Source organism: Aulonocara stuartgranti (genome assembly GCF_965226115.1).
Source record: "Aulonocara stuartgranti genome assembly, chromosome: 16".
Classification (NCBI taxonomy): Eukaryota; Metazoa; Chordata; class Actinopteri; order Cichliformes; family Cichlidae; genus Aulonocara; species Aulonocara stuartgranti.
The window spans coordinates 25675879-25703654 of record NC_138952.1 but is presented as its reverse complement, the minus strand read 5'-3'; the positions used below and the strand labels follow the sequence as shown (position 1 = coordinate 25703654).

At 41.2% G+C, this 27776-nt stretch overlaps 1 protein-coding gene across 2 annotated transcripts in view; it reads left to right on the top strand.

Annotated features, from left to right (window-relative positions):
- Positions 1–27776, top strand: part of plcl1 (phospholipase C like 1) — a 137304-nt gene that overhangs the window by 85723 nt on the left and 23805 nt on the right. For both annotated transcript variants that reach the window (XM_082507610.1, XM_082507611.1), the window contains exons 6-8: positions 426–1551; positions 2565–2741; positions 22409–22771. In XM_082507610.1, coding sequence (XP_082363736.1) covers positions 426–1551; positions 2565–2741; positions 22409–22771 — 1666 coding nt within the window. The remainder of the gene's footprint in view (positions 1–425; positions 1552–2564; positions 2742–22408; positions 22772–27776) is intronic.

Here is a 27776-nt window from a genome sequence, read left to right as displayed (position 1 = left end):
TAACACTTGATGGTAACTTGTGAGACTGCCTTGGAGTTGGCCTCCAGCGTTGTCTCCTTTTGAGTTCCTGATGAGCACTCCAGCATCCGTGTGTGGGACATTAAATTATAGACTTTCCTAGGTGGTGCTCAGGTTGGTCTGACAGGTTTTAAATCCCTGGTCTATGGCTCTATTGGCAAGGACCTGGTGCTGGTGGAAACACTGCACTTGCTAAGCGTCCCAGTAATGGAGTAGCGTTAACGCTCCGAAATCATGACTGCCTGTTAAGCCTTTAGAAAGTTTATTGATTTCTGTATATTTTTCCCTCTTGCCTATATTTTTCAAGAAAAAGATCATTGAACATTGAATTAAATGTTAGTAATATTAAAATGACACATGATTTGTGTTGCTGAATGATTTATTGTTGATTTGTTTTTCACCCTCAGCACCTCATACCGCTCCTACCTGTTGGATGACCAGGTCCATGGAAGAGCAGATCTTGGAGGACTGATCAAAGCCTTGCAGTCTGGTTGCAGATGCCTGGAGTTGGGAGTAACTGATGGCCCAGAGGGGGAGCCTTTGCTCGGGGTTGACTGTGGGCCTGATATCCCACGACACCATCATCATCACCATCATCATCACCACCACCATGCACCAGTCACTATCCGCTCTGCTCTGGAGGTGGTCAATAAATACGCCTTCCTGACCTCTCAGTACCCTCTTTTGTTGTACCTGTGTCACCGTTGCTCCCCAGACCAGCAGCACACCATGGCACAGAGCTTGAGGAAGGTGTTTGGATCACGCCTTTACACTCCAGAAGCCCTGCCGGTCAGCCTGGGAGGACGAGCTACAACCTTACCCTCGCCTGAACAACTTAAGGGACGCATTGTTATAGTGGGGAAGAAACTCCCTCCAGACCATGAAGGCTGTGATGGGGAAGTGTCTGAGGAAGATGAGGAGATAGGCGGAGGTGGACCTCTGGCAGGAAGAAGAATGACAATACCCGGTGAGGAGGAACTGGGTGTGGTCTTGGTGGTGCCTCCACCCTCTCAACCTAGGAAGCTCCGTCTCCACAAAGAGCTGTCAGACCTGGTGGCTATTGCTCGAACTGGAAGTCGTAGCTTCTATGCCCAGCGAGCCAGTCACAAGCAGGCTCAGCAGCAGACTCCCCCCAGTAGTCCATCCTCTCCCAGCACACCGGTGGCTCCCGAGCTGCCTTACTGGACACTGTGCTCTCTAGGCGAAGGAGAAGCTGGACGGCTGACCAGTGAAAGCCCAGAGGACCTTGTTATGTTTACCAAGCGCACCCTAACCAGAGTACGACCCAGCTCCGTGCGTCTGGACTCCAGCAACCCTAACCCACAAGGGTACTGGAAAGGAGGAGTCCAACTTGTGGCCTTAAATCAACAGACCCCTGGCGCAATGTTGGACCTTCACCGAGGCCGCTTCACACAGAACGGAGGCTGTGGTTATGTTCTCCGACCTGCCGTGATGCGGGATGAAGTGTCGTATTTCAGTGCCCACACGCAGGGCTGCGTGCCAGGTGTCCCACCTCAGACCCTTCGTATTAAGGTCTAGATGTTACTCTGTTTTTCCCCAACATTACATTTTTCATTCTGTCGCACTAACCCTCTGAGGTGATGAGATGACTCTAACCTGTGGCAATCGGGATATGTACTTTTGCTCTCTATTCGATTCAGTATCCTGTGTTAGCCCTGCATTAGTGTGTACCCTGCCTCTCGCCCTATGGTAGCTGGAATGCAGGCAGTTAGTGGGGTTAAGTTTGTTGATGATCCTAAATTGCCCATAGGAGCAATGTTTGCCACAAGCAAAACCCTTTTTTATGAGCATTGTAACAGAGATTAAATTAAAATAAACTAGATTACATTACATTGTTCAACCCTCTAAATCAGGGGTCTCAAACGTCAAAGAGCTGTGGGACACTGCTGGCACTGTCATCCTCATGTGAGAGCCACTTTAGTGTTCAAGTAGTACAAAAAAACAAGCAAACAAAGAAGACATCCACAAATATTTCTGAAAATGCAGTGTTTTGTTTGTTTTTTTGTAAGTTTCAGATATTCTATAACAAGACAAAACTGCAAACGTGAAAGCATTTTTTCTTCTCACTCTCAACTGAAGCCTTTCATTGAACTACCAGATAAACAAATTGGTACCCTCTTTCTGGCCGGACACGTGGCAGCACTTTAATTATATAATTATAATTTTGTTTGTATTTAACAAAATAAAAATGCAGACATAAGTGTACACATTAGTTTGTGACTGCCAGTGAAAACTGTTTTCTCTACAAATAACTAACAACAAGTTTGTCCTCATGTTGCCTTCACATTAAATCATTTTTTGCTTTTTAAAGAACTTATTTTAACATTGGACTCAACAACAAACAAATCCTCCCTCACAGAAAAAGTCACTTCAAGGGCCAAATTGCATTATATTTCTTCAGGTCAATATACAAGCAGGGGTGACGTGGCCCCTGGGCCGTGAGTTTGAGACCCCTGCTCTAAATACACTAAAACGCAAAAGTGTAAAACAAATTTAACATAAGCTGCTTGTGTTTTACTCTGCAGATTATCAGTGCCCATAACCTACCCAAGCCCCAGGGTTCAGGGGCTAAAGGAGAGGTTATTGACCCATATGTGGTTCTGGAGCTGCATGGAGTACCAGCTGACTGTGCTGAGCAGCGGACTCGCACTGCTGCTCAGAACCAGGATGACCCACTGTTTGATGAGACGTTCGAGTTTCAAGTAAGTTATGTTACTACATTATGAAACTGGCTGAAATGTTTGCTGCTGCTCTCTATTTATTACATTTTTTGGGAATATAATAGGAGTGAGCGGCTTCATTAATAACAGTCAACAATATTATATATAATTCATGTAATTAAGATCATTAATAGATAGTTCCCATTTTTATTGAACTGCATTTACCTCTTGATGTGAATCAGCTGCATTTTAACCTAAACTTCATGTTTCCTCTGGGTAACTTTCTGTTGTCCAAACAATGTCTCGATAGCAGGTATGTAGGCTAAAATTGGGATTCTTTAATTTAATTGACATCTAAACAAATCTACAGAGCCATACTTAAAGCAAAAAGTCAGCATTTCCAGGCTGGCATTGCATCCATGACTGGCAGTTTAGTGCTTAAAACGATTACCTGCTGTTTGGAAATGGATGTTATTCACTTCGTCATATGGCTTACACTTTCAACCAGGCAATTTTTTTTCACCATGATGAAGCAGCATGACCTCTGTGACCTCTGTGCCTAAAAAAATGAAGCCGATGCAAAACAGCGACAAAATCCTGATATCCCTCTAATGATGTTGGTAAAGTTGTCTTTTCAGTTAGTTTTTGCTGGGTGGAATAAAAATCATACAGTTGGAGTGACCTTTTCACTGATATTTTAAAAAGATTTTGGTGCACCATTAGGATAACAGACCTTCTCCCAGGTCACATTATTTGAGTATATTGAGAGTTGCACACCATTGACTATACAGCAAACACTGAGAAAGCCATAGTTTAAGCCATTTACATAACCGCTTCAGCGCCTTATAATAATCCTGCTTATAGACTGCATAATATTATTTTGATTTTGTAGAGAAGATTGTTTGGGTTGGTTTTTCCTAAAAAAAGAAAGTAAGCCTGGAGACGTTTAATGGAGCGCAGGATGCTTCAGAGGTTTCAATTCAGTGAGATTACAGTGAGAAAGAAAAGGAGTTTGAAGCATGACATGATCAAGAATCATCCACTAATCTGGTCCTGTCCAGACTCCGATTTTATTGCATAAAGTTGCATTTTAATGTGCGATGTGGTGTGTCCTAGATTATGCATTGATATGAAGAGGAAAATGTCAACACATAAAGGAGTCTCATATGATTTCAGAGAGGTTTATGTCTGTTCTTATTTGGACTGCACCTGCTTAAAACTAAAGTCCAGAGTGCTTAATTGGAGGAGAGTCAAGATCAAGATATAAATGAGATAATATTATGTATTATGCACTTATGCATGCAGTGAATTTATCATGGGAGATGGTACTTGATGACTGGCTGATGGCGCTTTTTTGGTACCTTTTGCTGACAGCGGCTTGCATTACTGTGTCTGAGCTATAATCATAAGCTGTCGCCACGGATATGTGCTCTGCAATCACACGATATTCACATGTGTATGTAGCTCCCTGCAGACATAATGTACGTCCTTAAGGACTGAAAAAGAAGGACATAATACCTGTAATCAAGAGACAGCAATTGCACTCTCTTTGGCAGGAGATGACATAAAATGAGATTTGAGAACGCATATGCATGAGATGTAGCTGTGTCCCATTTAAAATGATACCTTCATCTGAGTGCTACATTAGGCAACTTTGGTGGTGGGCCAGCCGTACACAATGTTATTATCCTGTTAGTTTAACGCTTAGACCAAAGTTCATTCTGGTGATCGACAAGAGATCATTCTTCACAACGAGGCTACGAACAGCTTCAGTTTCTTTCTTTGCTGCTCACAGTGAGCTGACAGATAAATGGTGAGTATATCAACATCTATATATCTATATATCAGGTCTTCAGCTGGACTTTATTTATCATAAATATCGACAGACGATTTATGATTCAGTAACAAGTCTTTAATTAAGGGAAATCACCATGCCGACATGGCTACACATCGGTGTCAAGTTAAAATGAGCTTAGATTCAGGTCTTCAGGAATCAAATGAAGCCCCCTCCTGCACCGACATTGGTGAGAGTGTAAGTGTTGCTTTGCTTTTGCAAACAAAATATGTTGCTATGGTTGCTAAATGAAGCAAAAGGTTAACCAGAATTGTTAGAGAAAACCACTTCCCCATGTCCCCATGTGCTGCCAAGAACAATAAAGCAGCGACTACTCTTAGCTCAACTGCAATTTGCCTTTAATTTTGCCATCTAAAATTGTTATATGTCATATCTATAATAGAAAAATGCAGCATTATGAAGCCTTAGTGTTCTTAAGCCTGAATTGAGCTATTTTTGGATCTTCTGCATACTCATATCTGCATTTCATGGCCAGGTGAGACAAAAGTCTGACTCCAGTCTTAACTCAGTTTTGTTACTACATTTTAGTAAGTGCTGCATGTGTACTACGACATACCTACAACGCCAGTATCAGTGTCTTACCACACACTAACCTGATCTTGGCTGAAATCATGTGAGTCGGCTTGTTTGGATTGATTTCTTATATATTCCTTTTCTCACGGTTTTCTTCATGAAATGACAGTGTTCACAAAAACATGAACAAACTGAAATAAATAGAGGAGATGCCATACTTATCTGGGCCAGTATTGCCATGATAAGCCTATTGTTGCCAGCTGATTTTGACAGTGAATGACAGATAAGGTGGTTTAAACCACCTAAGGGGAACAAAACTAGGAAAAGGAGCCTGTTAGAGAGTCACGCAAGGCAAACAGTGTCGAAAATCATCTTATCTGATGCCCACATGGATCACGCCTGATCATAGAAACAAGCTGTATGTTTGCAAAATGTGTTGGGGAATGTTGATCTGGTGCTGGATTCTGAAATGTCCACATAGTTGTTTGACTCTGTTTTGAGCAGTTCTTTTATTTGTCTGATTTGTCCATGTAGCAACTGTCAAAAGGTTTGCTAAAAACTGAGGTCAGCTGGTTTGAATAATGTTGGAATAGCATTTGACATGTTACACCGTAGCTGTCTGTAAAACCAGAGCTGGGCAATGAAATAAAGCTGTATTTGAGATTACACTCTTTCTTGATTTTTCTTGCTTTCTGTCCACGATGAAATTACTCACAGCAGTAGTGGCTTTTCCCTTTTTGTCATCACTGCTAAAGACTTTATTGGATTTGTCACTGGACAAAACTGACCAGGGGCTCTATGCTTACAGTGTACACTGCCAGAGTCTTTAGTCTCATTAGCATTAGAGACTGTAACCCAAAACTAAGCAAGGAACTGAAGGGCAGTGCGCCATGTAACACACATAAGAAATTCAGGACCCTACTAACATGCAAGCTGGCCTTCAAGAGCAGCTGCTCACAATCAGACACAGTTGATTTCATGGTGTGTGGTTAAGTGTGGTGTCAGCCCTTTGCTCTCGTATGTCTTAATAGAAAATTTCAGGCTGACATTCACCAGTCGTGAGTACTGGGGTGCGTTTCATTTGTCAGAAATCCAACAAGTGAAAACATGTTGGTAGAAGCTTTTTTAAAAAAAAAATTCAAAACTTGAACCCTCTCATTTTAAAAAGTAGTAATGTGCAGTACATTGTTGTAGCTGTTTATAGCTAGCTAGTGCCTAACTGTGTATAAGTGATGTAAATTTAATTATCAGATGATGAGCACAAGGCTCTCAGCGTGCCCTGTTTTTGTGTTACTACTCTATAATGCACCAGCTACACGCGCACCCTTCAGGAAAGTGGAATTCAAAGAAGTATAACATAAGTAACCATTTGTCCTTGGTGTCTGCATTTTAGCCACAAGCTAAGCATGCATTATTTGAGAAACTAGACAATTTCTATAAAATCAACCCACTGAAATTTATTCTCATAGGATGGCCAATGCAGGCAAAGTGAGTAACTCCATGTGAAGAGGCTCTAACAAAGCTGTAGACGTCATCTGCAGGGCTGGAAGAACCTCCTGTGGGGGCTGTTGTATCAGTAGCTTTCTGTTAACCCTGTGAGGCTTAGGTCATCAGTTACCCATACTTCATCCACCCATTTTCTTCCACTTATGCTTTTCATGGTCGTGGGGGCGCTGGAGCCTATCCCGGGGTACACCCTGGTCAGGTCGCCAGTCTGTCGCAGGCTAACATATAGACACAGACAACTATTTGCACTCACATTCACCTATGGGCAATTTAGAGTCTCCAGTTAACCTATACTCACTAGGTGCATGTCTTTGGACTGTGGGAGGGAGCCGGGTGGTGTTTCCCAACCACTGTGCAGCGGCACATAGGTGTGCTCTGGTTCCTCCTGACTAGTAATCTAAGCGATCGGGGTGAGTAACGGGCAGAACAATTACATTCTCTTCCACTAGAGGGCAGTACAACTACCTGCTCTAATTAAATTGGTTGCCAACTGCCAGTAAAATAGAAGAAGACGAAGAAGAAATTACATAATAGTCATGCTGCGAGTGAGACAACGCAGCGCATAATAGCAATAGATAAATATTTTAAAAGAAAAAGTAGTCAGTCTGACCTGGATCCTGGAGAAAACTCCGACCCAGATGAAGGCCCTAGCATGAGTGGTGATCAGAAGAAAGCAAAAAAGGTATACTGGGGACAAACCGAGCCAATTCTACTTTACCTGGTGTTTGGGGGAAAATAATCAATATGCTTTTGTGACATTTTTGTTTGGTGTTGTGCCGTGTGATTTTTCTAATGTGAAATATGTGCTGTGGCTGAAAAAGGTTGGGAAACACTGATCTATGCTCCTGCCCTTTAAGACCCTGCACTCTTAAACTTAAACTTTTTTCTGATTGGCCAGCTTCCAGAAGCTTGCTGAGGGGCATACCTTACAAACCAACACTGCAAAGCACACACCTTACCCTCACCTCAACTCAATGCCTAATTTTTTCCCATGATTGTTATGAAAATATTGTAACATTATTTCAGCAGAAAATTAGAAAAGATTTGTTCATTTCATTTAAAAACTATTTCCAGGCCTGAAATATGACTTATATGGTATAAAAAAATCTAACTAAAAGAAATATGAATGCATTATTGCGAGCATAATGTAAGCATGGACACTGAGTCTTGCGTTGAGATACTGTCCTGTGTCTTATTGTCTGGCTTTGAAGAAGAGCATTTGGTTTGAAACTGATTGAATTAACTGTCAAAGCTCTGCTCAGCCACAGGCATGCTGCTGAAAAATTGAGAAAGTTGAAATCAGAGCGAACGGGATTAGAGTCATCGTTTCATGCACACGTGCATGCGCACACACGTGCACACACGTGCACACAGACATGCAAACACTGTGCTGCTTGTCTATGCATAAAACTAGTGCTTTTATTTACACCACTGAGACATAGTAACTCCCAGATCAAAGCAAAAGAGACACATTCATAAACAGTTTGGTCATTGTGTAGTTGAGTTCCTTCATCCTAAATGATTCTAAATTATTCTAAATGTTGCAAAGAAAACATTTTTAGGCAGTTCTATTCACAGCAAGGAGAGTGAATGCATTAAAAGTGCTCTATACTGTTTTATGGTTTTTCGTTGTCTTTAGTGATTTAATTCAGAATGTTGTCTTGATGTCAGTAGACAAGTTATTTCATTATCTAATAGTTGCTATTTGGTATCTTATTAAAGAGTTCTTAACACACAGTTTCCATTCTGACATAGGTGATCCTAAAGCCTCTTAGTTTTAGCTTTTTCTAAAGACGCTAAAGAAAAGCGTCTGGACTTCTTTAAGTTGCTTGAAGACGTTTCACTTCTCATCCGAGAAGCTTCTTCAGTTCTACGGTCAAATGGTGGGGAGTCCCAGATTTAAACCTAGTGGGAGTATCCCCCCACAGAGGGACAAAAGGACCCCCTGATGCTGAGTCTTGTCCTGTGGAGGTGGCTCTTCTATGCTATGCTACATAGAAGAGCCACCTCCACAGGACAAGACTCAGCAGTCCATCTGCATCTTAAGGATAAAGGACACTCTTTCGAGGATGCCAATGTTCACATTTGGGACAGAGAGGACAGATGGTTTGAAAGAGGAGTGAAAGAAGCCATCTATGTCCACTGTGAGCGACCATCTTTGAACAGAGGCGGGGGTTTACGACACCAACTCTCTGCCATCTATAATCCAGTTTTGAGATCCCTTCCCAGACGCCTTAACGCCCACTCACATCCTGGGCCATCTGACCTCAGGAATTCGCATGATAAGGTGGGGCCAGGTTTCACAATGAACACACCCGAAACTCTGGCTGATTGGGACCCACGCCCAGTTTCCCACCTTGGCTCAGGCGATTAGAGGATCATCAGGGGGTCCTTTTGTCCCTCTGTGGGGGGATACTCCCACTAGGTTTAAATCTGGGACTCTCCACTAGGGCTGGGCGATATATCGAGTTTTTTAAAAAATATAGATATATTTTCATACGAGATATAAGATGTGACAATATCGTTTATATCGATATAGTCTATGTTACGTTATAATTATACTTGTGGAGCCGCAGATTTGCCTCTCTTTCGTCCACTTTTGTGGACTCCTTCACTGAACACAACTCCGCCTCCCCCATAGCTTCACCTGACAATGACAAGGCAATGACAAGATGAAAGCGGAAAATCTCCGTTAGCGAGTTACCGCGGATGGCCCCGTGCGTGGGGCTGGACGGCGTCAACGTGTTAGCGAGCTAACCGCGCTAACGAGCTAACCGCGCTAACGACATGCAGCCCGGAGGGGCTGCACGGCCTAAAATCCTTTCATTTTCTCAAAACTCGACAGTGCGCCTTATGTATGAATTCTGGTTGTGCTTACTGACCACGAACCGATTTTATGTGGTACACAGCGCTCAGCAATCTGTCAAAAAATGTTTTAATATGACTTTGCTAAGCTACGGAGCTGCACGGCTCGATGTCGGAGGATTACGGCTACCGGGGAGGAGCCTCGCGGAGTGATACGTACTGTGTGTGTATAAGGACCACAAATGGCACCTGTTCAGAGACGTGGTGCAGCTGTGAAATCTGTCTCTTTGTTATTATGCTCAGCGTCTATTAGTTTACATTTTGACTGCACAATTGTGAGCTTTTTGTTATGCACAAAAACAACATTTTCTTTTATTTATGGACCATGATTATTTAATAAATGCTGATAATTTATTTTTGAGTAATTTCTTCATGTACATCTATGCTGTATGTAAATAAAAGTGCCCGTGTGACATCTGGGACACAGTGTGACTAAGAACTCTCTTTTTGTTCTTAACTTATGGCTTTAAAAAAAAAAATCGAGATATATATCTTATATCGCCATCCAGCTAAAAAATATCGAGATATGAATTTTGGGTCATATCGCCCAGCCCTACTCTCCACCATTTGACCGTAGAACTGAAGAAGCTTCTCGGATGAGAGGTGAAACATCTTCAAGTAACTTAAAGAAGTCCAGACGCTTTTCTTTGCAAGCTCCCAAAGAAACTTTTCTTAAAATCAGAATCATCTTAAAGAGTACAAACTATATTTGTCCCCACAAAGATAGATCTGCAAGTACGCACACAAGCAAAACTGTATATTCTTTATAACAGTGCAGTCAAAGCTTAAGAGCAGCCAAGACCTAGTGACTTTTTCACTGCTCCTTTATATACATATACACATATACATTTAAGAGCAAATATCACATTATTGCTCCCACATTGTGTTGCCGACCAGTTCTGTTGTTTTCATGAAATGCAACTTTTCTACCTCAGCATCATCATACCCATCCAGCCCTCCTGTCTGTGACCCAATTAAGTAGATACTTTTAGAGACGTAGGCAGATAAGGATGACTCAAAATGTTTTGTTCAGGGTTGCTGTTGGGCAGAAGAATGAATTGGGAACCAATTAGTCTTGATGCTGTGGTCAAAAGTTCCAAGGTTGAATGACTGTACATGATGCATGCATGCTTTAATGACTTTCAAAAACAAGACTTGAATGAACAAATTAGATGTTTTTTTTTAGGTTTTTCTCTAATACACACAGGGACAAAAGTATACCTACTGGGAAAAAGAATACATACACCCCCATTAAGATTTGGTTAAATGGCCCTGACCAAGGTGCATATCGATCACACACTTTAGCTAGCCATCAACACGTTTCTGGGACAATTCTGGCAGCTATGTGACCGCTCCTCTTGGCAGAATTGGTAGAGTTTATTTAAATGGCATAGACCTGTTTTTTAAACACAGTACACAAATTTCAGAACTGTAAAACACAGACTGTACTGGAAACCCTATGATATTTGAGAATCATAGAACCTAACAATCTGATAAATCAGCATTTAGGGACTCTCGGTCAACAAAAAAAGCATATTGAAAACATACAGAAATCAAAAAGGATTCATTTGAAATAAACTTATGACATAAAAGAAAGGTAAAGAAATGTAAGATATTTAGGACATTTCTTCCATAAGATGAGGTGGAAACCCTCTTAGAAGTGACCTTTCCAATAGTGGATGATGACTGTGTCCTGCAAGTAGTTCTTGTTATAAAATCGTCAACTCCTGAACTTCAGTATAGCTTTGCAAAACTTTTTGGTGTCTATTATGTCTGGGCACAAGTTTCCAGGGACAGCAAGTCTTTCCATCATGTGGGTGACCAGCCATGTGAACAACCCCTTCTTCCTGGCTACGAATCTGGATAGCGTGACATTTATTCATTACTTTTACCATGAGCCGGGTGACAAATAACTCGAGCTGTCTCTTGCTACCTCGGTTGCAGCGTCACATCCTAAAGAGGCTCTTTGCTCGTTTCTTCCTTAGAGACTTTTTCCTGCACTGTGATGTTTGTCTCAGTTATGTCTTTAGATAAAGTGCCTGCTTCTTATTGATGCAAACTAATTTTCTTTCTGAACAATGTTTACTAGCCTCTAATGATGGTGTTAAGCTACACACATACTGCATATGTCTATCTTTTTGTGAAATGTTGGCTTTAAAACCAGCCTAACAGAGACAATTTTGGAAACTGCATTTTGGACAGTCATTGAACTTTTAAAGGCCTGTTTGATGTTTAAAACTTGGGGTTAATATTAGAAAGGCTCAAGGGCCTGGGAATGTATTGATAGAGGTCAACTCTGTTTTGCTTTGCCATAGCTGCGACTTCATTCTGACATAACACACTCCACTGAATAATAAATATGACACACATACCAGAACTACAATACAATAAAAATACAAGTACCACATCATCAGCGATGAGCCCCTATTAGCACCTTTAACTACATAATAAGCAATGTTCCCTCTAATTTTTCATGTGTCTGAGTGAACGCACAAACTCCCTTGGACCACTGTGAGCAACAGCAGACGTGTGCACTGTGGTCACGCCCGCATCGAATCCATCCAACTTACATGGTTTATTAAAATAATCAAATTACAGCATTTATGTTAGACTACTTTTAATTAACTGCTTTAGCCCACTTACAATGAAGATGAAAAAAAAAATCTTGTTCATGACCTGTGTAGTGTGTTAACACTATTGGAAGTAAAAATAACTTGAACTCCGACGATTTTGAAAACACAACTTTATCTTTTATTTTTTTTAGTAAAGCTCTGACTTGTATTATGAGTTTGAGTCTGTGGTCTGGGAGAGAGTCCTGTAACTCTCTGTCTGCAAAATACAGTATATAATGACCAATGTTGGACAATTATTTATATAGTTACTTATTTTAAAAAAGTAACTAAGTAATGCAAACAACAAAGTTTTTTGCAGCTGTTTAACTAAAAATGCAGCCAAGGCGTTTTTTTAAATAAACATTTCAAACTATTTACAGAACAATCAGCTGTTCTGCATCAAATTTGATGCCACACAAATTATTTGTGCCACTCCAAAAAATAATTTCTGTCCACTATGAGATAAAGGAGAACAACAGCCTGATACCTGCAGGCCTGACAACAGGAGATGTGTCACTCCTGTAACACCTGTAACATTCAGCAGTCGCCTCATTGTTCTGACACACACAACAAAACTATTCACTAGCATGAATAGTGAATAGTTTTGTTGTGTTGCAAATCTCTCATCTCAAAACCGCAGTCACTCCTAAAATTTCTTCCCGTTTCTTAACAACTAAATGCCATGTTTTGATTGGTCCACATGGTACATTTTTCGACCAATGGGAAAGGGTGGGGGGTGTTTTGGTTTCATCTTTGCTCACAGGCGGAGAGTGCTTTCGAACGTTTTCCTTATAAAACGCCGTTTTTACCGTTTCTTCCCGCAGTAAATGTAAACAACGATAGTATTCAGGAAGAAAACTAAACATTGCAGATATTTTTATCATAACTCTGGTTTTACGTGGCCTATCAACACAATTTACAAACTGGTATAAAGTCCACACTTTTTCAATTGTTCCGTCTGTCCTGCTCACATCTCCAATGGCTGTACACGTTGTCATTAATGTGGCTTCACTCCACATCAGCCACGCAGCTTTGCTAGCTAAAACATCGGTGTCGGCACATAAGGACGCTGTCATAGCCTGTCAACGACGTTGATTAGCTGCGTATACGAATGTGAATCACGTGATTGGCTGGACTATGGGATAAGGTGGCATCGTTCTAATCCCATACTGGAGCAGCCAGTCACTTACTGACTAACACTGCAAAACAGAATTGTTAACGTATTTACTTTAATTTCAATACAGGTTAGAATTTTTTTTGTGCGCAACGCAGATTTTTTTCTGCGTACGCATCTTAGAGGGAAATTTGATAATAAGTGAATCTTTTTCAGTTTGAGGCACATGACTATAGTCAGGCACAGTTTGCGTCCTTCATTTAGGCACGGCTTCTTTAACTATGTTTTATAAATGCAATGGAAACTGGTCTGGGGTTATTCACACTAGTCTTACAATGTTTTTCAATTTCTTTTTTTAAACAGTCATATAATGATGATATACACCAGGATAGTCAAAATTGCAGCTACCATAGAACAGTTTTCGTTCTCTAGAAGTCAACCGATTTCCTTTTTTTCTCCAAGTGGAGGTAGAAAAGTAGTAAAATGGTAACAAGGCAAGTGTAAAACATGAAAATGGAAGGCAGATATGAAAAAAAAAACTTTGGTGGAAAAGCACTTGCAGGTATTTATTCTGTTTCCTTCTCAATCAAAGATAGAGGGGCATGCATTCGTTTGTGTTTCAGTGTACCCGGCCTTGTCAAGATAAAGCTGATAATGTTTTATTGTGAAGCGTGTTTACCCTGCACATTGAATGAATATTCAGAGACTCGCTTCCAGCTTCATTTGTTCATTTGTGTTTGTGTGTGTGTGCTTATATCCTTATTAACTGAGGGGGAACGAAAGTTCCCTGAAGGTGTGATCTGAAGTGCAATATTTCAAACAGCTCCCCTCTGCAGAATTGCTGTGATGCTTCTGCTATTGTGTTGTGTAATTAATGCTGATGTAGTGCTTCCGTAGCTTTTTGAGTGATGCTTTATAATGGGAAATGATATTGGATGAATACTTTGACTAAGTGATTGTTTTTATCTGTTGTAAACATTTTATGATGCCCATCTTTTACACCTAATAAGAGATGAATTAAGGATTCTAAATTGGGAGCAAATACATATTGTACAGATGATGCTGTATTTCTGTACAAATAACTGAGGTGAGAAAATGTAAAGGTGTGCTGAATTATTGATATAAAAACCAGTAAACATTATTGAAAGTGTATTTAGTTCACACTAAATTCATAATATAATTTTAGAAATCTTACTAAATGTGTAAACCAAAAATGTGTGATTCAAGAGTGACCAAACTTTTTTTTATTTTTTTTATTTATTTACGTTTTGTCTCATTTTCATTGCAAAAATATTTTGTCAAGTGATTTGGGATTGGAGGCACTATAAGACACACTTAAAATCCTTTAAATTTCTCAAAAATCGAGAGTGCGCCTTATGTATGAATTCTGGTTGTTCTTACTGACCTCGAACCGATTTTATGTGGTACACGGCGCTCAAAAATCTGTCAAAAATGTTTTAGTCAGACTTTGATAAGCTATGAAGCCGCACTGCTTGATGGATTGTCGTCAGGAGCCTCTCGGAGTAATCTGGGTCCAAAACTCCATCTGCTTCAGGTCCCAAAGTCAAACGAACACTGTGGCACCACTGAGAGTTAAAAACTGTCTAAATTCTTTCATCTTTAATAAAATGATCAGCGTTGCTGCTTTACCAGGTACAACAATTAAGTTTAACATCCAGACGTCCATGAAAACAGGATTTATTAACTTTAACAGAGTTAGAAGTTAGCAGGAAGTTAGCTCGCTAGTTTCCACCTAAACATGATATAGCATGTTCTCACTGAGAGATTTCTGAAAAAATTAAAACGTACAGCTCTGCTATCACTTCCAACATAAATGAAGACAGAAAACTAAACAGCAGTGACGTTGGTAGGGTTACTGAAGTTGGGCTAGCTGGTATATAAGGATGTGCTACATGGTAGCGACACAGCTATGTTTTTTTGTTTGTTTGTTTTTTTTTGACACAGCTATGTTAGAATAACATAAACACAGTGAAGCTGGAGGATGAACGCTAACTTTTTCCCACTGTGAGGCAGGGCCGTGCAGAGAGGTTTAAAGGGGCGGGTGCTCAAAGTTAAAAAGGGGCACATTGAACCAGGCTGAATAACAACAACACACATTCATCAAGAATCTAATATGGGCAACAAGGCAAAGCAAACGTAGCCGATGTTTTACCTGATGGGTACAATGTTGCTGTTGAGGGGTTGCTGCTGCTCCTGCTGCTGATAGTGCTGGAGGGCGGGGCTGTGTTGATCTGAGACTGTAAACATTAAAAAGTCCACAGGAGAGATGGTAGCTGATTAAACAAGTGTCATGAGATAATAACAAAATGCAAAGATTGGTGACAGCACTTGGAACCATAAGGCAACAAAAAACTGTGAGAAATAATTTAGGCTCTGCTAGAGCTGGGCGATAGAACGATAACGATATGTATCGCGATAGAAAAATTCAACTATCGCGATAGACCTCGCCGCTCTTGTCCTCTTTAAAAAAAAAAAAAAGAAAAAAAAAGAACAGCCAATCCAAATTAAGTAGCGCAGAGCCGAACCAATCACAGCCGCAGCGTCACGTCACGTGACTTGTTACGTACAGCACAAGTGCCAAGCCGCACATGTGTATTTGTTTGGGAAGCAGCCAGCCACCGTACCGCCCGGGTAATGGAGGAAATGAGTGTGCCGACTAGAAAAATCAACCGAGCGTGACCGAAGAGAAAACAGATGATGGTTCCAATGCCGGAGAGATTGTCGAACGGAAGAGCCATAGAAGTTCCGTAGTGTGAAGGTATTTCGGCTATTTCAAGTCTGACAAAAAAACAGAGTAGCGTGCACTGTAAATTGTGCCGAAAGCAAGTCTGGAAATACAATAAACTGGTGCATGCGCTACGTCCACACGTACCCGGGTATTTTTGAAAACGCAGATTTTTCTATGCGTTTGCACCTTTCGTCCACATGTAAACGGCGTTTTTGGTCACTGAAAACGAAGATTTTTAAAAACTCCGTTTTTGCATTTACGTGTGGACTAGAAAACAGGAGAAAACGCATCGTCAAAGATGTGCGCATTTTTTGACGTCACACTGTGCGCCACGTTATTGTTTCGGTGAAATGAATTTCTACAATACTGTTACTGTTAATTCTACTCTGCAGTGTTTAAATGCTTACATATACACAGTTACTGTCCCTCCACACATACGACTCGGTTCTGCTTCTATGCCCCAGCTTTGTTTACTTTTTCCCATCGAGGCTTCTAGACTTCTGATTGGCCAACATTTCTGCACGATTAGGAATCTAGCTCCACCTGCTGCTTTGGCATGTTCATGGCAGCGTTTTCCTTCATTTCTCCCTTTATTAGTGGACGGGATTATTTTTTAAAACGAAAACGGAAAATCTCCGTTTTCAAAAACACCCGTGTACATGTGGACGTAGCCTCAGTCTCTGACTGGAAGCGCTAATTCGTCATTCGGCTTTTGTCAGACTAAAGTAACTGTTACAACTGTTTGAAAAGCTAAGCTATACAACAAGGAGAGATTGAGAATTTCCTTTTAGTTCTCAGTTTATTTGGTATTGACAAAAGTTAGTCAGTTTTGTCTGTTCTTCTGTAAAACAAACTAAGATTTATTTTTAGAATTAATATTTTGTTTCTAAGTGGAATTGACAATTTAGTCTGTTTCGTTTGTTCTATTTTGAAACTTAAACGCTTTAGCGGCTGCCTTTTGTGTAGTTTGCAATATTTGCCTTTATTTATCTGAAAAAGTCTCATGTTCCTTAAGTACATCTACCCTGTTGAACTTATTATGGGAAATAAATATTTAAATAAAAACAAGCTGCTGATTATTTCACATTTTACTTGTGAGCAACGGCACATTTAAATCTTACAAATATAGTTATTTGGCTTATATCGTGATAGATATCGTTATCGCCTGAAATGAAAAAAACATATCGTGATATGAAAAAATCTTATATCGCCCAGCTCTAGGCTCTGCCTGTGAATCACTCTTTGCTTCTCTTCTTCCTTCCATCCCATCTTTTCATATATCACTCTCCACTTGCTGTCCATCTGAGAACAAGGCACAGCTTGCTATTGCAATAAACTATAATCTAATTATCCACACCTAACAACTCTTGCACTTAATCTATAATAAAATGATGACAGAAAAATGTTATAGCCCTGCCTTTAGTAGCCTCACACAGCTCCTGCTGTTTCCTCCTCATGTCCTTACCAGGCATGTCTGGACAATGTTATATCATGAGTAATATTTTTTTTAAAAATCCATCTAAATAAAACACACACATGCACGCACACACAGGGACATTTTAGACCTTCTTCAGAATACTGTATATACTATGGGCATCACTGTGCTGATCCAGAATCCTTACATTATTATTTATTACTAGAGCTACAATAATAAAGCAATGAGGGGGAAGTAATAAATATGAAATAATGTCATTATGCCTCCCTGGGAAAGTCTATGCCAGGGTGCTGGAAAGGAGAGTTCGTCCGTTAGTCGAACCTCGGATACAGGAGGAACAATGCGGTTTTCGTCCTGGTCGCGGAACACTGGACCAGCTCTTTATCCTCTCCAGGATACTTGAGGGTGCATGGGAGTTTGCCCAACCAGTCTACATGTGTTTTGTGGACTTGGAGAAGGCATTCGACCGTGTCCCTCGGGGTGTCCTGTGGGAGGTGTTGCGGGAATATGGGGTGTCTGGCCCATTGCTACGGGCCATTCGATCCCTATACAACCGTTGCAAGAGCTTGGTTCGCATTGCCAGCAATAAGTCGGACTCATTCCCGGTGGGTGATGGGCTCCGCCAGGGCTGCCCTTTGTCACCGGTTCTGTTCATAATTTTTATGGACAGGATTTCTAGGCGCAGCCAAGTGGCGGAGGGCTTTCGCTTTGGTGGCCTCAGAATCTCATCTCTGATTTTTGCACATGATGTGGCTCTGTTGGCTTCATCGGGTGAGGGCCTCCAGCTCGCACTGGAACGGTTCGCAGCCGAGTGTGAAGCAGCGGGAATGAGGATCAGCACCTCCAAATCTGAGGCCATGGTTCTCAGCCGGAAAAGGGTGGAGTGCCCACTCCGGGTCGGGGATGAGTTCCTGCCCCAAGTGGAGGAGTTCAAGTATCTCGGGGTCTTGTTCGCGAGTGATGGGAGAAGGGAGCCGGAGATCGACAGACGGATTGGGGCTGCAGCTGCAGTAATGCGGACGCTGCACCGGTCCGTCGTGGTGAAGAGGGAGCTGAGTGTAAAAGCGAAGCTCTCAATTTACCGGTCGGTCTACGTCCCTACCCTCACCTATGGCCACGAGCTGTGGGTAGTGACCGAAAGAACGAGATCGCGGATACAAACGGCAGAAATGAGCTTCCTCCGAAGGGTGGCTGGCCTCTCCCTTAGAGATAGGGTGAGAAGTTCGGCCATCCGGGAGGGGCTCAGAGTAGAGCAGCTGCTGCTCCACATCGAAAGGAGCCAGCTGAGGTGGTTCGGGCATCTGACAAGGATGCCCCCTGGGCGCCTCCTGGGTGAGGTGTTCCAGGCATGTCCCACCGGGAGGAGGCCCCGGGGCAGACCCAGGACACGCTGGAGAGATTATATCTCTCGGCTGGCCTGGGAACGCCTTGGTATTCCCCCGGATAAGCTGGAGGAGGTGGCTGGGGAGAGGGAGGTCTGGGCCTCTTTGCTTAGGCTGCTGCCCCCGCGACCCGGCCCCGGACAAAGCGGATGAGGATGGATGGATAATGTCATTATGATGATTCCATTTGTTTCACTATCCACTCTGTGCAGGGAGAAAGCTTATTACATGTTTAAACTGTAGCGATACAATAATTTTACTGCTGTAAAATCCAAATTTTGTCTTATTTAAAATATAAATCTAATATAATCTGCTTCTTAATGTATGTTCTTTCAAATACAGCGTGTGTTTTTTAATATATTATAATTATAATCATTATTATGTGGACATGCATATTAGATCGTTTTTTAGTGAAATATAATCCCTCCAGAAAGGCAGGAAAAGCCCGGTAACTTACTTTAAAACTAAATATGTTCTGAATACTTTAAAACTAAATATGTTCCCTAAAACGGTGACAGAGCTACAGACCCATGACAGCCTTACACAGGAAGTCAGCAGCTATGACCAGCACTACTTGTGCAGTTAATAAAAGGACAGGTAATGTTTGTCGCGCTGTTGCACACACAGCACACTCGTTTGTTTCAGTTCGTCAGTTGCAACAAGACAGCTTACCAACGTGTACGTAATAAGCTAATACTCCTGTGTGCTACACACTACAGTGTATGCTGTACACCTACTTACTGGTTTGTCGCATCAGTCTGTGTCTCTGAGTTAACTTGTGTTTCTCCTACAGCTCCGGACCGCAAAAAATGCGCGTGCTCTTTGTGAGCTCGTTCCCGGCTCGTAACCAGCGCGTTCTGCCGTCAAGGGCGACCATTGGTTAAATGTGATCATGTGACTGATGCAAGCCAGATCCTTTTATTTAGCAAAACTGTGATTAATAGTTAAATATTATTGTTGAGGGGCAAAGACAGGACTCCGCACGCACACACACATAAAAAAAAATGATAATAATAATTTTTTTTTAAAAGTTGCCTCAACAAAGGGGCACTTTGGGCACCCATCAGGAAAGGGGCGGGTGCTCAAGCCCCTCTAGCCCCCCCCCTCTGCACGTGCCTGCTGTGAGGGTTCCCGATGGTTAGGGACAAATGCAATCACATGGCAGGCAGCTGTAAACGGACCAAACTTCAGTCAGGACAACAACTGAGATAATCCATCTACAATACGAGGTTAGTCATTAATATACTGCAACAACATGGGAATCGAGCAGCTGGAGAGAATTCAACATTAATGAATCAATGTTAAGGAAGTGGAGGAAGCAAGAAGAATGAGTTGGGTAAAGTTTGACTTATCTGACTGTTTTGTTTCGCTTAATGTGCCTTATGTATGAAAACTGACCCGTTCATCGACATTGCGCCTTAAAATGCTGTGAGCCTTATGGTCTGAAAAATATGGACTGTAGTCAAAGGAGCTTGCAAAGAAAAGCGTCTGGACTTCTTTAAGTTGCTTGAAGACGTTTCACCTCTCATCCGAGAAGCTTCTTCAGTTCTAAGGTCAAATGGTGGAGAGTCCCAGATATAAACCTAGTGGGAGTGACCCCCCACAGAGGGACAAAAGGACCCCCTGATGATCCTCTAATCGCCTGAGCCAAGGTGGGAAACTGGGCGTGGGTCCCAATCAGCCAGAGTTTCGGGTGTGTTCATTGTGAAACCTGGCCCCACCTTATCATGCGAATTCCTGAGGTCAGATGGCCCAGGATGTGAGTGGGCATTAAGGCGTCTGGGAAGGGATCTCAAAACTGGATTATAGATGGCAGAGAGTTGGTGTCGTAAACCCCCGCCTCTGTTCAAAGATGGTCGCTCACAGTGGACATAGATGGCTTCTTTCACTCCTCTTTCAAACCATCTGTCCTCTCTGTCCCAAATGTGAACATTGGCATCCTCGAAAGAGTGTCCTTTATCCTTAAGATGCAGATGGACTGCTGAGTCTTGTCCTGTGGAGGTGGCTCTTCTGTGTTGTGCCATGCGCTTGTGAAGTGGCTGTTTGGTCTCTCCAATGTAGAGGTCTGAGCTCCTTTGACTACGATGACCTGGATGACTGAGAACCTTCACAGACATATGGAATGTAATTATTTCAAAGGGCTCATACTTTGCTTAATCTACAGCAATACATCATGTTCTAAATCTTGACTTTCAGAACATGTATACTGTAATAGTATATTATTAACTTTGCCACTGTTATTATTCAAAGGCTTGAGCACTGTGGGACATGCCTAACTGTCAATATCTACAGTGAGTTAAAAATATTATTTAAAAATGAGGGTGTGTATTTGCAAAACGGCTGTTTGATCATTGCACATTTGGTCACTCACATAATTACTGATTTCTAATGTGAAATTGATGGCTGCATCTGTTCTACTCGCCAAAGTGGAGCTTATTACTATTACAGCAATAAGATCGCAGTAATGTAAAGGATGTATGCGTATAGGTGAAATACTTTCTAGTGTTTGAGATAAAAGGATACAGATCATGTTTTTAGATTTAACTAGGCAAACACTGCTTGCCTTGCTTGTCTTGGTGGAATGCCATTATTGAATAAACACATTAGATTCAAGATTCAAGATCTTTTTATTTGTCACATACACAGTTATACAAGTATAACACGCAGTGAAATGTGACCTGATACGCTCCTCGACTGTGCAAAATAGTGAGGGAAAAACATTATATACAGTAAGTAAGTACATATATACAAAGAGGACATTATGTGCAATAAGTGAGTGAATTATATACATTAAGTTAAATAGAATAAAACAATCTGGAAATTTACAGGTCAAAATTTGGGAATGAATATTGTGTGAGTGGGGTGTTAAAGTGACATTTGCTGCTATGATGTGAGAAGGATCAGGCATGATATGGGAATATGTGAGTCCTGTCTCCGTTCATTATTAACATTTTAATATTCTGAGAGTAGCTTCTTAGTTATGATGACTCTAATCCCAACCCAAGCCCTACCACTAAAACTATTCAAAAAGGGTTTTTGTTTATATTAAATGGTTCTCTCAAGTCCTGGCAACCAGGAAACAAAGAAGATGGCACACATGAAAAACTTCCCATTATTTCCCAAAGTTCAATTTTGACCTTAGACCTCACAGGGGATAATGTTAGCATATGTTACATTGAAGCCACATGCTAAACAAGCCGTTTTTCAGATATTACAAGAAAATGAAAATCTGTTACATGCATTTTGGCCTTGGAAATCTTCTGTCATAAGGTTTCCAATTCAGAATGCCAATATAGGTAGAAATTCCATGTAAAGGGTTTAAATCTAACATTAACCCTATACCCCTGACCCTAAACAGATCTCAGATCTCATTTCAACCAAAAATTCATAGCAGATATCTGCTCTGAAAACCAGGGTAAATTTTTTTCTTCTTCTCTCCCTCAAGTATGAATAAAACTGTGTTTCAGTAAGAGCATGGATCAATAACCAGAATTAGACTTGGAATAATAACATTTAAATTATCCGAGATTTTCCCCCAGAAAGTCTTTTGAGGCAGACGAGGTGTGTTGCATTAATGTAGGTCAGTACTCTGCAAAGTGTTCACTGGCCGTGGTTTTATTTTTGCTCTGGTGCACAGCAGAATGGATTTCATCTCTTTTGTTAATTTCCTGTCCCCAGGTAAATATGCCCGAGCTGGCCTTGCTGCGTTTTGTGGTATTAGACGATGACTACATCGGAGATGATTTCATCGGCCAGTACAGCGTGGCCTTCGAGTGCCTTCAGCCTGGCTACCGTAATGTGCCCCTGCTGGGCCTGGCAGGAGACCCCTTACCTCACACCAGCCTGTTTGTCCACGTGGCAATCACCAACCGACGAGGAGGCGGGAAGGCCCAGCGGCGAGGTCTTTCGGTGCGGAGGGTGGGGAGACGGGGGAGAGAGTACGTCACAGTGAGGCACACTGGTATCAAGGTAGTGGATGAGACTTTTAAGTCAGCCAGTGGCCCTCTCAAAGAAGCGACGGACCTGCGGGAGGATGCTCAGGTGAGACTGGATGTGGACTGACTTTTGATAATATGTGCGACAGGCTTGTGACAGACCCAAGGTTCATTTACATTTCATAAATGAAAAATAAGCAAATATAAATATTTATTTATGAATATATAAATATATAATGTAAATAATATAAATATTTATTTTTATATAAATATATATAAATGACATCCAAACTTTGGTAAAATTATGTTCACTGGATGGCCTCAGAGGTGAAATAGGCTTGTGAACTGACCCAATGTTGATAGGATGCTTAAAAAGGGTGAATGGTGTAGGATTTTATGAATGTTCTGAAATTAGTAAATAGTAAAACTTTATTTATTTAGTGCCTTTCAAGCTATTGATCACAAAGTGCTGTGCAAAGGAAAACAAAAACATTAGACATCAGTACATCAAATCAGTCAGTTGTAAAAAGGTGTGTTTTTAATTGATTTTTAAAAAGCTCAAGAGGTTTGTGATGTCTGCAGACACAAACTAAAGAGGAAAGAGTTCCAGAGTCCTGGTGCTACTACTGAGAGGGCTCAGTCACCTTTAGTCACCTTTGGTTTTCAGCTTCGTACATGGCACAAATAGCAGGCTTTGGTCACCTTAGGGACCTGCTAGGAACATACAGATGTAAAAGTTCTTTGACGTAAGCTGGTGCTTGACCATTCAGAGTCCTGTAAGTGAGAACCAAGATCTTGAAATGTATTCTGGATTGAATGCCAACAGAGTCGGGCGAGTAGCGGTGTGAGGTGAGAAAACGTTGGTGTTTTGGCAGCAGCGTTTGTACAGTCTGCAGATGGTCCAGTGATGCTTTGTTTAGGCAGCTGAATAATGAGTTACAGTAATCTAGTCTTGAAAAACAAAAGCATGAATAACAGTTTCCAATTCTGTTTTTGAGATAATACTATTTAGCTAGGCAATACTTTTTAAGTGATAAAAACATGAACAAACCAGAGTCTGAATGTGACCATCTAAAGTAAAACCAGAGTCATAATTTACCCCAAGGTTCCCGATAAAAGGCTTGGCATAAGAGGCTAATAGATCAAGAGTTTCCATTATTAGAGTTGTATGCTTTTCTGGAGCAAAAACTAGAATTTCATTTTTTTTCCTCATTAAGTTGGAGAAAATTTTTATCCTTGTGTAAGAGATGCAGTTTTGATACCTTGTGCAGCTTAAAAGGATGTATAACTGAATATCATCAGCAGTGATATGAGATATCTTTAAAAGTGCTCAAAGTGTGCTAAAAAACAGAAATAATAAGGGCCCCAAAACCGAACCCTGAGGTACACCAAAATGAAGATGGCTTAAAGAAGACCTATAATTTGAAGTAGCTACACAAAAAGAATGATCAGAAAGATATGAAGTAAACCACTGTAAGGCAGATCCCATTATACTGGCACAATACCTCAACCTGTCAAGCAAGACCTGGGGATCAACTGTATCAAAGACTGAGGTTAGGTCCAACATAAGGAGGACAGGACAGTTTCCTGTGTCACTTTGCACCAAAACACCATTAAAGATAAGAGAAGAGCTATCTCTGTTAATGTTCTTTAAAACAGCAGTTAGCTGCTTAGCAACATTTTTCTCAATAATAATTGGTCTATAGCTGCCCAAGAGAGAAGGGTCTAGTGTGGCTTTTTTAGGATAGGGTGACTAACCGCATTCTTAAAGTAAATCGGGACTTGACTCGAGGCCAGAGAGGAATTAACAATATGAGGGCTGATGGAGCGAAAAACATCTTTAAACAGGGAAGCAGGTAAAATGTCTAAACAACAACAGACTTTCACAGAGCCAACTGGGTTGGTTCAGGAAGAGAAACAAGTATAAAATGATCTAAATTTACAAGCTGAGCTGGGGCAGAAATGGACAGCTGACAGAGAAAGGTTATTTCTAATATGAGTGATTTTTTTTTTAATTTTCACAGTCGATGTCAGATGACATGGGAACAGCAGGTGAAGCAGGGGTAACAATGTTATTAATAGTGTTAAACAGAACCTTAGGATTGCCTGTGCTTTTAGAAACCAGACTGGAGAACAGGCAGCCCTCGTTTCTCTAACAGAATTAGTAAAAGACACCAAAATATCTTTGACATAAATTAAATGAACTTGCAAACGACTTTTCCTCCACAAGTGTTCAGGTTTCCGGCAAGAACGCTTTAAAGAGTGGATAAGGCCATTAATCCACGGTGAGGATTTTAAAACAGATGCTGATCTCTTTGTAAAAAGGACAGACACTGTCTAAAATAGAAAGGCAATAGTGGTTAGTCAAGACATTTACATCACTAACAGGAGATAACAGTAAATTAAAACCAACACAGTAATGATTAGAAATAACAACAGGGGCAGATAAGATCCATGTTAAAGCCCAAGGTTAAAACAAGAGGGTGTCCTTTTGTGTAAAAGAGGCCAGATACATGCTGGGTAAAATGAAAAGAGTTCATAAGGTTGATGAAACTCCTCGCAGAAAGAGTCGTCATCGATATGAATATTAAAATCACCAGAAATAACTAGTCTGGACAGATTCAGGGTGAAAGACAAAAAGTAATTTGAAAATACTTTGATTTGACCGCGTCGTTGGTACACTATAGCGCATGAAATAAAATTCTCGAACTTTAAAGAGCAGCAGCTCAAACGAAGAGAAGTGACTGACTTTGGATGAATGGCTGGGAAACACCGCAGCAAGGCCTTCTCCTCAGCCCGACGTCCGTGGCTGGCTGATTAAAGAATAACCCTCCGGGCACAGCTCAATGAGGGATGCATAATCTGAGTCGTGCTGCCAGGTTTCAGTGAGCAGTAAGAAGTCCAGTTTTTTGGAGCTCAGCACTCAGGTAGAATTAGACTTGTCTGTAGAGTGAATAAGAGAGTGGGGGAGGAGGAGGAGGAGGACGAGGCAGCGACAAAGGAGTCAGTGAGAAGAGTGGAGGAGGATTATAAATACCAGCGAAAATAGAACCTGGTCGCTCAGCTCCCACCATCTTATCACTGAACACCAACATGTATGGGTGGGCAATGTGAAAAGAATCCTTTTTTGCACTGGATCTGTTTTTAGAGAGGTATATTGTGATGTTAATATATACCTTATACCCATATATGTGTTGAAACTGGTTTGACCCAATGATAGGCTAAATCCCAGAAGGCATGACGTGACCTTATGTGAACGATAATCCAGAATCAGCCCAGTTACACTGGCCAAAGCCCAGGTGCTGAAAACGAACGAGGCGTATGTAGTGTCCAAACTGATACTCACACACATAATACACAGTCCCTCTGAACACTGTTAGTGAGCCACAGTGAAGTGTGGCCACACCAGGCCTTAATCAATTCACCTGACTACGTGATTCAGATGACCTGGAATAGCAACTTTAAAGTATAGCAGAAGGCAGGGGACAGAAATACTTGTGCTTTTCTTCTTTCATTCACTAAAAAGTTTTGATATGAAATACTTGCTAAATATAATTTTACAATGTAAAATAGAAAGAAATTAACTGGGAATGTTTAAAAGCACAAAGCAGGATAAGACAGATAAGTCAGTATTTAGGCATTACTGTATAAGATAAGATACAGCCAGGAGTTCGTGGAGACCACCCATGCAGTTAAAAGAGTCAGTATTGGACTTAAAAGACCTAAACGATGTAACTTCTTGGTCTGAAGCCAAACAAAAAGACTTCCAATTGTGTAGAAGTTTAAGGACGAACAGCCCTCGCCTACTTTGCTGTGTGACCTACAGTATAAACTTAGCAGGTGATGTTATAGTCTTAATCACTAGTTACAGCAATTCAGTTCAATTTTATTTACATTGCATCAAATCACAACAATAGCTGCCTCAGTGAGCTTTATAGTGTAAGGGAAAGACCCTACAATAATACAGAGAAAACCCACAAAATTAGACAACCCCCTGTGAGCATGGAAATGGCGACAGTGGGAACGAAAAAATCCCTTTGAACGCGAAGAAACCTCTGTCAGAATCAGGCTCAGGGAGGGGCAGCCATCAGCCACGACCGGTTTTTGGTGAGCTGTGGACGACGAGACAAAAGATACACTGTGGAAGACAGCCAGAGATTAGTAACAACTAATGATTAAAAGCAGAGTTAAAAAACACTCAGTGCATCATTGAAAGCCTCCAGTTGCCAAAGACTTAGAGAGATTTAAAACTAGAGAGCATGTCTGTTTCCTGAATCCAAACTGAAGGCTGGTTTCACACAAGAGGAGTCTGAAAGCTGAAGGCTCTGCCTCCCATTCCACTTTTAAATATCATAGGAACCACAAGTAAACCAGCAGGCTGATAATGAAGTGCCCTGTTGGGGTGATATGATACTATGAGCTTCTTAAGATGGGGCCCAGTCTATGATATGTTTATTGGCTTAGACCTGGTTTCAAAATACCAAGATGGAGATGGCAAAACCACTTCACTAACCAGTTGGTGACTTCATGGCAGCTGTATCCTTTATATACAGTCTGTTTGTAACTGCTGTTAAGTTCACAATATCAATTTAAAATCTTCTCAGATGTCAGAGTCCCAACGTGTTTCTGTTGGTTCAAACTATCCTCTAATATCTTCAGCTTCCTAATAGAACAACCACAGTTTTTAAAAAATGTCCAGGAGGACAATCAGCCACATTAATGATGGAGGAATCAGAGTGCCCACGATAAATGCGGCTATTATGAACACACACATGATTTTCCTGCTATGATGCGACAGAAATGTCTGCTTGTGTGTAATGTTTGGGTGACTGCACGGTTTCATCCATGTAGTGTAGGTCTGTGAATTTAAAAACTGGAATGAATCTCTGGTTGAAAAATGTCAATCCTTTTCAGTGGAAAGCAGAGAGCAAATTTCCTGCCATCTCATTGATCATCCAATCCCACCCAGTCAGTCTGTCAGACACACTCCCACACAAACCCACGCACACACACCGAGTGCTACGCAGAAACACTTTTTACTCACTCAGAAACTGCTTTTAATCCTCCTGCTTCAGTCTCATTGTACACCCTGCTTCTCTCTGTCTCTCTGC